The sequence below is a fragment of the Brienomyrus brachyistius genome, chromosome 18 (assembly GCF_023856365.1).
Source record: "Brienomyrus brachyistius isolate T26 chromosome 18, BBRACH_0.4, whole genome shotgun sequence".
Taxonomy (NCBI): domain Eukaryota; kingdom Metazoa; phylum Chordata; class Actinopteri; order Osteoglossiformes; family Mormyridae; genus Brienomyrus; species Brienomyrus brachyistius.
In genome coordinates, this window is record NC_064550.1 from 7,831,400 (window position 1) to 7,847,405 (window position 16,006).

Genomic DNA, 16,006 nt, shown 5'->3' on the forward strand with positions numbered 1-16,006 from the left:
ATTGTACCTCTATGATAACTTTAACTCCTTGCGTGTGCCAGGTGAGGCCAGGGACATTGAATGTGAATAGACTACATTCAAGGTCTCAAGTATCTTTAAAGAGCTATGGATTGAGGACAGCCAGTGCCCTAAAACCATTGGATGCTGTTGGGGTGATGTGGTGGACGCGTCTCTCAGACACTGCACGGAAGGCAGGTGGAGTAGCTCTGAATTGGTGGACCCTATTTCTAATAATGGAGACAGTGAGAATGCCTGGTCCCAAGTGCACTACTGCATGGTGTTTGGTCCCTATATGAACTTGACACAAGGTTGTTTAGTACGTATCGTCAATGGTTGTCTTGTCTGTTGTCCTGTTTGTGATTTTCATGGATACAGCTGTAACTGGAAGGTTATGGCTTGGAAATCTCACACAGGAATTCCACCTAAGAGCTGTTCTGTGTACGCCCCCATTGGGTGGAGAGGCCTCAGGCTAACCAGGGAATTGCTGGAAATTCTTTGCATTGTGTGCAGACTGTGCAGAAGTCTTAGGCAGTGAAAAGGATAGTTTAAAGCTATTCATCTCTGCATTCAGCGGGATAGGAGAAGTGGGAGACCTGGTGCACAACTGTGCAGGAAAAAAACATCAGCCTCTAGTTCGAGAAACATACATCCGCAGGTCCTCAGCTGGCAGCTTTATTACATAGTGGCCACAAAAGACTAGTTGCCTCTTCACCAGTGAAGAGGTGACTCCTTGATGTTGGCCTTCTGGACAGTTTCAAAGAAAAAGCTACATCTGAGGAAAAGACTTTGGATGAAGCACGATTGGAAAGAAGTGTTATGGATAGACAAATCTAAATTTGAGCTCTTTGGATCACAGAGAACATCTGTGAGGTGGAGAAGAAATGGGAAGATGCTGGAGGAGTGCCTGACACCACTGGTCAAGCATGGTGGAGGAGATGTGATGGTCTGGGTGTGCTTTGGTACAGGGTAAATGGAATATTAAACAGGGAAGGGGATCATTCTGTTTTGCAATTTCATCCTACAACAATCACCTAAAGCACTGCTCCAAATTATGCAAGACCTATTTTGGAAACTGCCTGTAATGGAGTGGCCAGCAGTTACTGGGTCTGAACCCTATTGGGCTGTGGTAGGAGACATGGTAAGATAAAAAATGCCCATCAAGAAAATGTATCTTGTGGTAAGTGCTTCAGGAAGTACAGGGGCGAAATATCTGCAGAATATTTCAACAAACTGACAGCTAGAATGCCTAAGGTCTGCAAGGTCATGACTGCTGCAGGTGGAGGAGTCTTTGAGGAAAGCCAAGTCTCAAGCACAAACTCTTTCCAGGCGCAAATCATTATTTCTAGCAATGGTTTTGACTTTTCTATTCATTTTGCACCTTCTTTGAGTTTTCACAAAAAAAGTGAAATGTGAGTGATTCCAACTGCTTGAAAGGTAGTATATATAACATGTTTTTTGAAATTTAGTATATATAACAAACACAAAAGCAAAAAATACAGTCTCCAGTCGAGATTGTCCCTTCATTATTTTTCCCGAGTTAAGCAGGCACTGTAAATTATACAGGGCGAAGGGTCTTTTTCACTTATTGTTCCCAAAGACATTTTCCTCAGAAAAGTTCTTTAAAGAGATGTACTTTACAAAACTGTTCAGTATGGTCCACTTGTCATTTTCTCATATTTTTGACTTTTGTTGAAAATAATCTGGAAATGGGGATGCACCATATTGTTTAATTGCAGAATGTATTCTTTTATATAATTCATGCCCAAAATCCAAATAATTTTCTAGTAGTAGAATCTTCTTGGCTTGGCCTACTATTTTTATACATGCAATGTATATAATTGAAACAGACATTTAATTCATACACAGCTAAACCAGCCAAAAATGTAATAGTACACTGAACGATTACACACTTATTTTTAGGTGGAACCTTTCAATGAAACAAGTGATTTTATATTCATCCAAGGTGGTCATAACCAAAAGGTAGCTGAAGATAAGTTTGGGTAGCAATGTTCACAGCTATTCTCATAATATAGTTGTCTGTGCAACCCAAAAAAGGCAATCAATGTATAATCAAACTGATTAAGTGAAATACAACGTTGGATATTAGCCAGAAGCATACATTATGCAGAATGTCCTCTTTGGTAGATAGTTAAGGAAACTACAGCTTGCATAAAATTAGAAAACTAAAAAAAAATATATCCTCTTTGGTGTGGTTACCTATGAAATTTTAGGGGACCGGTCATTAAAGCTCTTAATGGTTCTTCCCCCTGGATATACATCAAACTATTGCAATATATTTAGAATGTTAAATACACCAGTCTAACGTTAGTAATTTTCCTGCTACCTACTAGTTCAGACACTCATACATTTTACATATCCTTGAAGTATATAAGGAACGTGTGTCATTTTTCAAGGATTGCTATTATTTCTACAGATAAATAGAAAATACACTGGATACATAAGTTCCCCCCCCTCAAATGAAGGAAGCATGACTGAAAAGGTGGTGCAGGACTTTGTGTTGCTATTGCACTGCAGAATATTTGCCTTGGTGTTACCACTAGGTATTCAAGCTCACATTCATGACTGAGAATATTTTCTGAAGCCAGTCAATCATTAATGCGAGTGTTGCTAAAAATGGTATGCCGGTCCGGAAATTAAGCATATTTTACCAAAACTGTTACTTCATATGTAAAAGTTAACATGGCATCTAAATTTAAAATTAAATTGCCTTTAAATTAAAATCTGGTCAGGAGCAAAGCCAGTGGTCTTACTCCTTTCAGGCAGATTTCAAATAAATGGAAAATTAAGTCAACTAATTAAGTATGCATTACGCTACCGACATGCCATCTAAGGCGTGGCCAAACCTTGTCTTTGTGCTGCTGGGGAAGGCTCCTGACCTGTCAGAAGGTGGCTGCATTACATCAACAGCAAAGAAATAAAAAAGGGATTCCTCCTAAAGCACTGTATAATGACATACTAAACAAAAGACTTGTATGATGAGTAATCCGATTATATACTATATGTATGCATTTTTTCCATCTGTCATTTACACTAGTTTTTGTATACATATTTAATAGAAACACAAGTTATTGTCTTAATCTAAAATTCCCTAAATCTAAAATTTATACTGTAAAAGTACACACAGTATATAGTTTAGACTTATGGTACAGATTAAAAAGCAAATCCGGAAGGTCAATCACAAAGCAAAGCTCTTTATGGTAGCTGTAGTTCTATACCTACCTTTACTTTCACAACAAATTTTCCATCTGCTGTTGGCCCAGGTATAACAATTCGTTAACAATTTAACAGTTTTATAACATATTCTGAAACAAAAAGCACCTGAGGATTTAATCAGGTTTGTTTTTTCCAAACAACACACTTTGCACTAATTACAACTAATCTTCCGTGAGGAAGCAGGTCTGCATTACACTTTTTGTTTTCTGGCAATTACAGATTGGTAATTCTTCAGTCAGAATTACATGACAAACAAATCAACACGTTCCTACTATTACAACACACCACTTAAATAGTTCACTTTTTTAGGAAGACTATCTGTTGCACATTCAATCATATTTAGTCACCATATTACAGCACATTAGTTTATTTTGCCAGGAAACAAAAAATTGCTTAGAAAGTTTAAATGCGTATATAATTTAGAAAAACGTGCATATAAGAGTTGAGAAAATCATATTTAGTGTGGAAAAAGAGGCCGACATGCAGAGGACAAAAGCATCAGCAGGTTAACAGGAAAAAGAGCACTGCACACACAGGAAGATTTAACAAGATTACTATAAAATCAGTTCTACCTCTGCATGCGCTAATTTTGATAACAGGCTTTAAGAGATTAGGAAAGGAAGGTTCTAACAGTGCCCTTAACGAGCCCTCTGCAAATGGGGCACTTGCGTAACGATGGCGCACATTCTTTGCACACCACCAGATGTCCACAGGGGATGAAGACAATGTTGACCTCCTTGTCCATGCACACTTTACAAGTACGCTCCTCTTGCAGTCGTCTTAACTGTTCCTCCATAGGCAAATCTGTTAAGAAAAGAACAGGGAATCGCACCATGTCTTTAATATGCATTTCTGGACATTTTAATCAGAACCCTGCATGATAATGTTGAAGTCCGTACGTACCTGAAAGATCTTGACTCGGTGATGCAGCTTCATTTGACTGGGCTGAAATTGCAGTGAGAAGAACAATTACACAATAGTATGCAGGAGAGCAAGACTTTTCTTTTCTTTTTGTTTGGAGCCAGGATGGAGTAGAAGTCGTCTGAAAGTCTCTGGAACATCAACTGTTGCTGCCAGATCTTCATTTGAAATCCACATTATAGTGTGCCTACCTGACGACTGATTATCAGTTTCCATCAAAATGTATTCACAGTGATGTGGTCAAGATTTAATAACTGTTTTTTTGTGAAAGCTGAAAAAATTAAATACCCATTAGTTCTCTTAAGAGGTATACGTCGTTCTTTTTGATCCAGTTTCGGAACACTTCAGCTGCCGCATTGCCTTTGGACAGCACCAAGTCAATTAACTGACTGGTCTGTTGTTTGACTGACGTGCAACTGGCAATGGTGTCGTATTCCCTCTGGAGGATGACAGACTGCTCCAGAAGGTGGTCCATCAAGCTTTGAACGCTCTTCAAACGCTGAGTAAGGGCGATGTGGTGTTTTTTCAAAAAAGTGAAGCCATCTGGAAACAATGTAAAATACATAATATCTTTTAAATAGCATTTTTAAAATCAGCTCAATCCTACTTTGACTACAGAATTTTAGGAACATACCAGGAAATTCCACAGCTCATACAGTGCTCACACAAAGTTTCACGGTGTCGTTTTGCTATTAAGTGCAATTGTAGTCACCTGCTCCCAAAAGGATACTAAGCACACGTTTGGCATTTTATGTTATTGCAAAGGTGTTACAAATTACAAAATACCAAATGATTCTTGTCAATGAGCTTTTGAACTCAGAACAGCTTTTACAACTATAATTTGGGTTTCAATTCAAATGAACTTCAAATGAAGGCTTTGCTTAAAACTTTTGGTCGTTTCTAATGACACAAGCATTTTTGTCAGCACTGATTTTTGTTACAACACTAATCGGCAATATTTTTACCGATTGACTACGCATCACAACTTTTTGCGAGGACTTTAAGTTCCTCCCTTTATCAGCACCAAAAATGGCTCAGTACGTCTTTTTCTACAAGCGATCTTCGTACCTGAGGCCATTTCCTCTGCAAACCTCTCCTTCTCCTCCTCTCTCTTTTCATCTTCAGCACTCAGTAGGTCTGACACCAGCTCTTGAACCGTCTTGTAGTTCTCCCCGCTAGTAAGAATCTTACTCTGTACAGTTTGTTTAACCAGACTTCGCTCAAACCCCATCTCCAAGGCGGACATCACCACAGGCGTGTTCATCATCACTGCATCTTCTGACCGTTCTTCTCCTGGGCCAAGATGAACCACTGAAGACACAGAGCACATTATAAATTTGCTACTCAAAGTGAACAGCTCCTCCGGCGACATTTACTGCACACAAGCAGTATTAGCGTTCATAAAATAATACTGGCAAGTTAAGCATGAAAATATAAGCTAAACCTGTAACAAAGTGTTACGATGTATTACTGCAATTAAATTCATGGTGGAGTGTGATGTATCATCCAAAATTCACAACTGCCAAGAATAAGGAGAAAGTTGGATGGCCTGTCACCTTCTCTTCGTTAATTATTAATAAAAAAAAGCTAATATGATCGTTTCCAAATTCACATGATGCGTAAACAGCAAGTTTCGGTCAATCTGTGCAACTGCGATTCCTTTGTAAGGAATATAAGACATACATATTCACATTACACTTCTGTTCATTCTTAGGTATGGTAAAAAGTGAAGGTTTCTTTACATCAACACAATTTACTGTAATAGCACTACAGAGGTTTACATTAAAATTACATTCCTGAAATTGAAAAGCACCCCTTGAATGAGTAAAAGGTCAGTTTTGCTTTCTGTGTGAGTCAAGAGAAATTCCTTTTGACTGACAAAAAAATGCAGACAATGTATGACTTGATAAAGAACCATATTTTGTCAACTGTACAATAAACTTAAAATGAATATCTATTATATAGTGTAGAAATAAAACAATGAATATTTTACATACCTGGGGGATCAACAAACTCTCGTGAACTATCACCATTGGTCAAGAGCTGAAAAGAACAGAAACTGTTGTTCATAGTGTTCGTGATATCTTGTATATCAATGTTTTAAAAATAACTACATATATTAACCTGCTCAAACAACCGTGGAAATCGAGCTTGAATTTGATGAACAAATTCTTGGCCCTTCTCCTGCAGAAGATACTCGCACCTGTAAAAACATCCCAGAGGGGAGAGGTGTGAAGGCATTGTGTAGAATAAAACAAAACTGGATTCCATATAATTCACAGCACTTCTGGAAAATACACGTTTTAAAATGACAAACCTTGGAAACCACTTGGCATGTTCCACCCAGGGATCGTCACCCGATTCCCAGCATCTAAGTCCGCCATCACAGCAAAAACACTTCACATCGTCATTACGACCTGTAAAACAGAAAAAAAACCATTCAAACTGTCTTCACAGCTACATTTCCCCCTTCCTTAAAAAGTAATTTTATGAAGTTACGCTCTACCTTAATGAGTGAGGCAAAAAGACGAGCCCTTACCTACGTAATAAAAACCAGCCTTGGCTAACTGGTCAGGTCGCACTGGTATTCTAGAAGGCCAATTAACGAATGTTAATAATCTTTCCTCACACTGCTGCATCACTGGATTAGAAACGTTGACCAGTCCACCGACAGTGATTGGCACATTTTCTGTTCTTTCTCCCCTTACGAATCTGCAGTTGGGGTAGTGCCTCTGATGCTCCAGCACTGCCCGGTCGCCCGGCTCCCAGTTGCTGAGCTGCCCTCCGCAACAAAAGCAAGCCACGCAATCAGCCTGACCCATGTAGTAAAAGCCAGCTTTAGCCAGATCAGCTGGGGTAACGGCCGTATAAGACCAGTTCTGGAAAGAGTCCAGACGTTCCTGTTCGCGGCACATTCCTGCATTGTGACAGGCAGCTGGACGTTGATGTGACGCGTCTTCCAAGCCACGGGAGCTTAAAGGACTTGTTGGGAAGCCTAGGAATCCGACCTGTTCGTCCGTCTGGCCTGGGTATGTGGCTGCGGGGGTGGTCACAGAGGCAGACACCTGCAAAGCTGTTAAGTGTCGCAGGGGGGAAAATGCAGAGTGGGAAGATGACAAGAGGCTGGAAGTAGATGGCAGGCTCTGGATGAATGTACAGGTTGGGGAAATCTGCCTGTGTCTCTCCGTTGGGCACTCTCCTGCTTGCCAGTTCTCCACCGTCACATTACAGCGAAAGCACTGAACGCGGTCCCCGACACCCGTGTAATAAAACCCAGCACGCGCAAGACTCCTCTCCGTCACAGCCACAGTGGCTGGGAATTTCGCAAACGTGGAGATTCGGAATAGTTCAGAGGTGTTGTCATACAGCAAATCTGCCGGTCCACTGTTGCTGCACAATGTCCTTAAAAAACTGCTGTTTTGCAAAATTTCCATCGTGGAAGAAGAAAAAGGGACGTCCATTTCAAGGAGAGAGGCTCGAATTAATATTCCAAATGTACTTGTATGTCTAAGACGAATATAAACTAGAAATGTATAAATTAGCTGCAGTTTCGTAACAAATTAAATTTCTCTTTAATGCTCTGAAACCAGCAAAGAGAACACTTAGCCACGACCATGTCATTCAAGAAAATGATAGGAACACCTTCCTCAACTCAATTTCTCCTCCCACTCTTTTCTAGGGTCTGTGCTAACAAGATGGGAAGTAACACAACATTTTAAAAACTTCCAAAGTAACTAGAAAAAAAAATACTAACGGAAGATTTAAAAATCACCCTGCATCGTCATCAATACGAGTCGCTCCATTGCTCTTGGCAAGTACCATTACACAAAGACAGGTGTTTTTCAGTTTTCTCCACATGGGTACTTTTCTGCGTATGAAATTATGCTGAAGTAAAAATAATTTAGGGTATGTTTAAGAAAATGGAAGTTCCAGAATTTGATTCAAGCCTCTCTCCCTGAAATGGACATCCCATTGAGGTTTTTAGAAATCCATGACAGAATTAATAAACCAATTTAAAAAAATATATATATATGAATTTCAGATAGTGGTAGCTGTTAATCTCTCTCTTGACCTATTGGGAAAAAAAGAAAGTGGTTAATGACTGAAATATTTGTTTCCCAATCCAGTCCTCTGAGACCCACAGACAGGGAGGGAGAAAAAACATGGACTGTCTGCAGGCCCACCAAGGATCAGGTTAGGAAACAGTGGTCTAAAAGAACTAAAACTGTACAATACCTGTTTCAGAAATCCAGAACAGGATATTGACAACGCCCAAAGGAAATACAGTCCTTGTAAATGGGCGTGTCTTCACTGGAAATCTCTCATACATAAAGTGATACTTGTATCTATGGTTCTCTTTAATTGATATGATGTGGCAATTCTTAATCATTGTACAGCTAAGGAAACAATATGTTGGACAAAAATTTATCAGTCAGTCATTAAGTAAATATGTAAAAAGAAAATACCCTAAATTGACAGTGTATAAGTCCTGATGCAGACGGTGTCTGACAGCCAAGATATACCACTTTGAATTGCCTCAAACCCGCCAGACAGCTACACAAAAGCCGAAAACTAAAGCAGCCAAGACCGTAAGTTTTTAGTTTTGTCTTCATAAAGACATGCTTTCGGCTATTTAACACAGTGCAGGGCAGTAATTCAGATAATGTTTAAACGTAATGGAGTCAGTCACGTCGTTGCGGAGTCAGACAGGACGAGCAGACAATGGCTCCGCCATCACACAAGCGGTTGGTTTTACACACCCCGAGGGCAACAGTGCCTAGAAACGGCCACGCAATACAATCCAGCAAAATTACTTAATATGCGTGTGCTACAAATCGGTGTCGCTATGAGATGTCAGCTTACCCCGGTCCTCCAGTCGGACTCGTCCTCAGAATCTCCTCCAGAAAATTTCAAGAGAAAATGGCTCCGACCGGAAGTGGCCTTCGAAGCAGAAATGGGGCTCGTGGTGTCAGTCACCCTTAAAAAGGCAGACTGCGTAAGAAGCGCGCTTTGTTACCGCCAATCAGCCTGCGGAAGCTTTAGTCACACTCCTTACGTTGCCCTTTCAGATTGATCGCCCTCAAAATTCCGCAGTATAAATTAAATAATACGCGGACAGTACGGTTATAGTTACAACGCGATACGGATGGGCTTACATACCTGGTAGCAGGTGAAACTCTCTGCTCCAAGAAGTACAACCTAGATCAGTTAACGAGGAAAAACGTCCCCTACCCCCAAAAAGGAAAAAGACAGACATACAATCTGCGGTTTCGTTGTGACTGCTAATCGGGGACTTTCCAGCAGTAGGGCAGGTACTTCCCTATAACGTTCCGCCTTTGAAGAGAAACAACTGACGTACGTTTTGAATATTCTAAAAATGCAGGGTGAGTACTGCAGATTGACATGATGGAAAATTATCCGCCTACTAAAGCAGCAATTTAAAGGTTAACGTGAAGAATTTTCACAAATAAAGATTTTAAAAAAAGGAACTTGAGTTTTTTTTTCTTTTTTTCAAAAATTACCCCAGAGGTATCACGAGGCTAAAGCTCCTTATTTGGATTTTTGTGTCCACCTTAAATACTGCGCAGCCGAATGCAATGACGCGAATCTTCCGGATTACTTCCAGAACTCAAATTTGGCTTTCGATTCACGTTAACCGAGCCCGATTCGTGTGACTTGTCATCACATATCTTCGCAGTTTCAGTATGTGGTACTTTATTTAAAAAAATACCACTCCCTATTCTGAATGATCTCTGTCCGTCTTTATACGTTAGTGTTCTGTAGATGAACAAAATTATTCTTGAACCTTAGACACCTAAGACCATTGTACATAAATGTTTTATTATGTACATTTTATCTTCATTTCTGTATTACATATCACATTGGTGAGAATTCTTTTGATGCGTAGCCCTAAATCCATGGAATCCACGGAAACAGTTTTGTCTTTATAGTTGCATTGTTTTCATTATATGATCATATCCAAGCAAAAGTCCAAGGGCCTAATCATTTCCATGACAGAACATTACATCTAAACAAAAATATGACTTTATGTGATGATTTCCAGGCAGGACCCCAAGAATTTAAAGGGCTTGGGCCACTAAAAATTCACTTCAGTATGACGTTAGAAAGTAATTTCCCTTGTAAACAGACTGGTCCAATGTCATTATTCATATTATTATTATTCATCATTATTCTTATTCACATTTGGCGACATTTCTTGACAAATTTCAGACAGGAACTAAAGGGATTTTCACCCTCGAATCCAGATGAGAATTTAGCTCACATACACATTGCTTGTTATCATGTGATGATTCCCAGGCAGGAGTTAAAGGCATTGAACCAGTGGAACTTCATTTCAGGATGACAGTATTTGATGTCTAAAAATTACATCATTTGATTAATTCCTGGTGAAAAGCTGTTTTCACCTTCAAACCCACCGGGGAATATAGCTCACATACATATTTTGTTGTCATCATATAATGATTTCCAGGCAGGAATTCAAGGCGTAAAACATTTCATTCACTTCAGAATGACAGCATATGATGTCTACAAGTTATACCGCTTGATTCCTACCTGACTCAACAGTTCAAAAATGTCTGACAAAGTATTGTGCGACAGAGCATCACCACAAGGTGGATAATATGTGGCATTTAAGTATGTGATTCGGATCACCATCTCTGAAAGATGTTAACTTCGTTGCTCCAACATTATGATAAAAGATAAAAGAAACTGGCTCTCGTCGACTGCTCATTGGTCATCATCTTCTACTTCCTCCAGGACAGCCAATCACAGGATTCAACGTGACCAACGAAGTGGAGAAATCAGATACTTTTCCCGCCCACAAAGTCTCAAAACCCAACCTGTCGAGTGAGCGAGTGCTGTGCGGACGTGAGCGCCTACAGAAGATAGGGTTTCTGCTCCAGATTACGAACACATGATTTATGGACAACTTGTACTTATAAATAAATACTCTGATTTTAGTACTCTGGGATTGTGACAGTTTATACTCATCTGGTTGGTTGAAACAAAATCTTGATTTTTACTTGGTACTAATCTTGGTACTGTACTACTTGTACTACTTGTTATCTCCCATCCCTAATATTTACTCGAAGGGCAAATGTCATACAGGCTGCGTGTTCGGTGAAAGGGCGGGACTTACGCCTATTTTAATGCGATAGTCTGAATTTAATCCTGCTCGGAGCAGGTCAGGCGTGCAGCGTGAATGACCATGGCAATATATAAGGTTGCCAGCTTTGGCCAGCTTTGGACATTTTCAATTCGAGAAGAGTCTGCACGTGCATTTACTTGTACGTAACATTTTATTACCTTGTAAATAGTCTGTAGGGTTTGCAGACTACCCCGACGCTTTTGATGTACCTAACCTTAGATTTATAATGGAATAATATAGATTTGGCGTAAGATTTCTTGCGTGAGCGTGAAAGTCTGAAAGCGTGTCAGGCCAGATGCGTGAGAGTAGGCAATCCTTCATATACCACGTATAAAAAAGTTGCAATTCATTATACCGAAACTCGAACGTAAAGCCCAAAGGACTCGCTTCGTACAGTCCACCTGTCACTGACGTGGTTTTAGTGCGGAAGTCTGCAATGCTGTGCTTTTATGTGCGCGCGTGTGTCCGTGTCCCTTTGTCACCATGGTTACACATCTACCTTCAAACATGGCCGTGAGAGAGCAAGCGCTGAAACAGCAGTTTACCTTCAGTCTGCTTCCTTCCAAAGTCTTTGCTTTCACTCAGGACAGACATACCACGGAGTTCTTCATGAAATGGTTTTTCGTTTTGTAAAGTTCCTTCATGTAATAGGTAATACAAAAACTTTATTTTAATTGTTTTTAATTAATGCTGTAATTCTTCTTACAGGTCTATGCTGGGGAGAATCTCTGCGCAAACGTTTAAGTTTGACCAGTTGTTTCATCCTTACAGGAGACATGATTTTGTATCAGTAAGTACATTAACAGTTACAGGTTACAGGTTTTATTTGTCATCCAGCTACAGACAACAATGGCTACATCTTTAATGCACATTTGTATAGGATTTCTTCAGAGATCCCAATGTTATCTCCAACTTGAAGGTGATTGGTCCTTTGGGATTGTGGGAACCTTTCGGTAAGTAACACATTTTATATTCTGATGCTCTAAACATTTGTTAAATTCAACCTCCTGTTTCAAGCTTCCTGTTAATTGGCTCCAGGCAACCTAAAACAAATGACATGAATTCTGACAATATATTTTATACAGTAAGTACAGTATGGTGATTTGCCGCTTTATATAATATTCAGAAAGAAAAACACTAAACACTGCACACTGTCTAAATTAGGTATTATAGCCATGTGCTGTAACATTATTTCATACTTGCCTTTTTGCAGAAAAAGACATTGCCAGTTTAAATGTGGAAATCATTCCATGCACAAAGGTTTCAATGGACATTTTTGACCCCTTATACAATAGTGGAATATTACACCCTAATGGTCATATTGTAAAATGTTTCCATGAACACTACACCAACTTTGATGAGTTGAAAAAAGTAAGTTCTCGTCACTTTAAATAAGAAATATATTAAGTAACAATTGTCTACTTGCGTGTTTTTTTCTTTTCTTAAACACCTTTCATTTTTAAATTTCTACTTTGGTCCTTTCTATTTTTGAAAGATGCTTCTTATAGAGGATTCTGAAAATTATGGAATAATCAGCCTGGAAAATCGTGTGGAATTTCTGTTCAGACTCTTCAAGCACATCTGCTTAGGTGGTGAGCTTTGCCAGCATGAGGATGTCATCAGTCCTTACATTGAGACAACGAGGTTAATATACAAAGATCTAATTAGGTGAGTACAAATTACAGTATGCAGTAGTATAGTGTTAAATTTACCTGACTTAAATGTATTTATTTATTTTTAAATTGAAGATAGCTTTGGAGGGGTGCCCGGGGGCGGGGGGAGGGGGGGTTAATCGGCATTACCAAACTGCCCATAGGTGTGCATTTGTGAGTGCCCGTCGCCATGTGTGTGAGTGCCCAATAGCCTCTGGCTCCAGACCCCCCATGACCCTAAATAGGGCAAGTGGTTACAGAAAATGGGTGGATGATTATGATCAGATGGCTTGGTTCAAGTACAACAGACATTTTTTTTAGCTTTTGTAATTAAAGATAAAGTATATCGCCATCTGCTGGCTAATCACAGCTCAGTCTGACATCTGACCTGATTTTCATTTACTCCTGAGGTATAGCCAGGGGTGTCAGAAGGGCACAGCACTCTTGAATACTTAAAATTATATGTAAAATTGGGCCGAGGGTCCCAAGGTGACATTTTATTTGGGGGGGGCAGTATTTTTAGGTATGCCCTTGGGTACAGAAGTGATATTATTGTAACACCAATTTCTGTATATCAATGTAAATATGATAACAGTACATTTATAATTAATATAATGTGATCAAGGGTTAGTAATGTGGTTAGCACTGCTGCCTCACACCTCTGGGACCCGGGTTCAAGTCTCCGCCTGGGTTACATGTGTGTGGAGTTTGCATGTTCTCCCCATGTCGTCGTGGGGTTTTCTCCGGGTACTCCCGTTTTCCCCCACAGTCCACAACAGAACCCGGGTCCCAGAGGTGTGAGGCAACAGTGCTAACCATTGCACCACCATGCCACTTTACTAACTAACCTTTAGTAAACTGAAGGTTTCCTGTTTTCCATCAGATTGCTAAAAGGGCAGCAGCACCTTCCTCCGTACGGAATCGCTGTTTAGTGTAAAGTGTCTTGCAAAAATCATATTGACATTGGAGTGCATGAAGTTTACCTTCTTCCCCAGTGTTCGGAAAGATCCGGATACTAAAGAAATCACCGTCGTTTCAACTGTGTTGAAAGTAACTGCCTGTGTAAGTGACTTTTATCATTCTACATATTATTTTGTCTTTCTAATTGATGTGCAGAAAGAAATAGACTTTAAGTACTGTTACACAACCTATTTGAAGTGTAAAATGAATCACGACAGCGATCTTGTATTACTCTATCGCTTTTGTTGTACAGTGCACTAAAATTGTGCCATTCTTCCAGTCAAATATGCATGCAAGAGTAATATGAACTATGCCTTTCAGGATCATTTTGGCTTGTGCTACCCTTCAAGAAGTGGAGAAGAGCAGAATTTTGCCTATTTAATTGTCGACCCTCTGAAGCGGCACGTGCACGTTCTGTACCATTCATTTGGAGTTGGGCTTTTTAATACCTGAAATTAATGGAATGCCAAATTATATGAAATATGTATATGTAAATGCCACTGGCCTACAGTAACAGGCAGCATAAAACTACAGCTGCAATGGTAGAAGTAATTTTTTTTCTTATCTTAATTTCAATTTTAATTGTTTTTTTTTTATGTCACACTTACATAGTATTAAATATGTGTAGGCTAATAATAATAGAGCACGTGATCTAGGTCTGGTTTTCGAGTGTTTATTTTGTCCATTGTAGGTAAATTCTAGATTTCCAGAATGTTTATTGTCCAGACCCGTATTGCACCAAAATTAACTATTTAATGAGAAATATTCTCTGATTATGAGGAGTGATGGCCGCAATCCGTGTGGCGCCCGTCCAAGCGTCACTGCCGGCTGCCTCCAAACTGTTGGTAAAACTTGTGTACCTCGGGAGAAGGGGGCCTTTGGTGCGTGCTTAGAAGATGCCATCCTGGCCGGGTGCCGGTCTTGCCCTTGTCAGGAGCGGGCACTAATTATCCACATTGTTTTTTTGCTTGTTGTGGACAAATGTTTTCACATGCGACAGAACTGCATACGTGTTTTAGCACTTACAAGACGCAACAAGTCGGAATTACATATATCTGCGTCCTATTCTGATATCCTGGGTGTTCAGAGGTTTCTGTGGGTCTTCAGGAAATTCTGGATTATTTACATGTCTACCAGCATGCCAGGATAGGAGATGGAACCAGATTCTTCTCCCTAAAAACAGCAATCTTGCGAAAGTTTCAGGTTCTAACACAAATGGGAATCTTGCCGCTTTAAGCTCCCCTTCCCTCTCCGAATAACGACACAAAGCTCCGCCTGCTCTGAGTCAAGGATCACATGAGTCATAAAAGTTTGATGTCCCAGCGAAAGTTTAGAACAAAGTGTAACAAAACTTAGCATGATGGAAAAGCGCTGATTTGCTATGCATGGAAAAGTAGGCCGATCTCGTGGAAGGAAATTTGAGCGTGTCTGAGACTGGGAAAATAGATTTTAAAATGTAAGTTTATTTATAGTTAATAAACATGCTTTAAAGCTAGTTTTATTCGCTTGTAGTTGTATTTTTATAGCCTATTGCACGAAATAAACACGACCGTTATTGCAGATGTAAATTGCTTCTTTGTGACGTTCCTTTTAGGCAGTAAAAAAAAGTATAAGTTTGTTTATATTATATAACCACCGAAACAATCAAGAAAAAAGAAAAATCAAGGATTTTGGGAGAATTTTTGTATGTTCTACTTGAGTTTTGTGTTTTACATTCAGTGCGTCAGCTTCCGAAATATCTGGATTGTCTTTTAATCTTTTTCGCACGGAATAATTCTTTCGGAGACGATGGATCCGAGCCAACATAACCCTCCTGCCGGTCATCAAATCGTCCACGTCCGGGGCGATTCCGAGACCGATTTGGAAGCGCTTTTCAATGCTGTAATGAACCCGAAAAATGCGAGTGTCCCCCCTACGTTACCCATGAGGATGAGAAAGCTTCCAGAGTCCTTCTTCAAACAGCCAGATCCAAAGTCTCACTCCAGACAAGTAAGCTTCAACATCTCCCACCACCGCCTCTGCACTTGAGAGACCATTCCCTCCCCCTTCATTTACTTTTCACAATTTATCG

General features: G+C 39.8%; 3 protein-coding genes across 5 annotated transcripts in view; 2 read left to right on the forward strand and 1 right to left on the reverse strand.

Moving 5' to 3' along the window:
* Positions 1 to 1,707: 1,707 nt before the first annotated feature.
* On the reverse strand, positions 1,708 to 9,683 carry birc2 (baculoviral IAP repeat containing 2). Its single transcript, XM_048982972.1, has 10 exons — positions 9,316 to 9,683; positions 9,019 to 9,133; positions 6,695 to 8,227; positions 6,473 to 6,572; positions 6,280 to 6,358; positions 6,153 to 6,198; positions 5,224 to 5,466; positions 4,444 to 4,698; positions 4,138 to 4,179; positions 1,708 to 4,038 (listed from the first exon to the last, which is right to left on the reverse strand). Exons 3-10 carry the CDS (start codon positions 7,614 to 7,616, stop codon positions 3,845 to 3,847), a joined length of 1,881 nt encoding a protein of 626 aa, XP_048838929.1. The 5' UTR covers positions 7,617 to 8,227; positions 9,019 to 9,133; positions 9,316 to 9,683; the 3' UTR covers positions 1,708 to 3,844.
* A 2,135-nt stretch (positions 9,684 to 11,818) lies between these two features.
* On the forward strand, positions 11,819 to 15,503 carry cfap300 (cilia and flagella associated protein 300). The gene is made up of 7 exons (XM_048983650.1): positions 11,819 to 11,940; positions 12,032 to 12,113; positions 12,204 to 12,276; positions 12,537 to 12,694; positions 12,819 to 12,991; positions 13,971 to 14,037; positions 14,257 to 15,503. The coding sequence occupies exons 1-7, from the start codon at positions 11,831 to 11,833 to the stop codon at positions 14,386 to 14,388; spliced, it is 795 nt and encodes a 264-aa protein (XP_048839607.1). The 5' UTR covers positions 11,819 to 11,830; the 3' UTR covers positions 14,389 to 15,503.
* LOC125712987 (transcriptional coactivator YAP1-like) overlaps positions 14,519 to 16,006 on the forward strand; it is a 30,176-nt gene continuing 28,688 nt past the window's right edge. Inside the window, exon 1 of one of the 3 annotated variants that reach the window (XM_048983646.1) lies at positions 14,519 to 15,924. In XM_048983646.1, the coding sequence (XP_048839603.1) occupies positions 15,724 to 15,924 (201 nt within the window). In that variant the 5' untranslated portion in view covers positions 14,519 to 15,723. The remainder of the gene's footprint in view (positions 15,925 to 16,006) is intronic. The other 2 variants (XM_048983647.1, XM_048983649.1) reach the window with 2 other exon arrangements.

What these genes read in the sequence shown, in the direction of transcription:
- birc2 (XM_048982972.1), bottom strand. Translation starts at nt 7,616, where the DNA reads ATGGACGTCCCTTTTTCTTCTTCCACGATGGAAATTTTGCAAAACAGC. An exon ending in CATGCCAAGTGGTTTCCAAG is followed by an intron (nt 6,359 to 6,472) that starts GTTTGTCATTTT and finishes ATGTTTTTACAG; the next exon opens with GTGCGAGTATCTTCTGCAGG. An exon ending in TTCCACGGTTGTTTGAGCAG is followed by an intron (nt 6,199 to 6,279) that starts GTTAATATATGT and finishes TGTTCTTTTCAG; the next exon opens with CTCTTGACCAATGGTGATAG.
- cfap300 (XM_048983650.1), top strand. Translation starts at nt 11,831, where the DNA reads ATGGCCGTGAGAGAGCAAGCGCTGAAACAGCAGTTTACCTTCAGTCTG. An exon ending in ACGGAGTTCTTCATGAAATG is followed by an intron (nt 11,941 to 12,031) that starts GTTTTTCGTTTT and finishes TTCTTCTTACAG; the next exon opens with GTCTATGCTGGGGAGAATCT. An exon ending in TGTTGAAAGTAACTGCCTGT is followed by an intron (nt 14,038 to 14,256) that starts GTAAGTGACTTT and finishes TATGCCTTTCAG; the next exon opens with GATCATTTTGGCTTGTGCTA.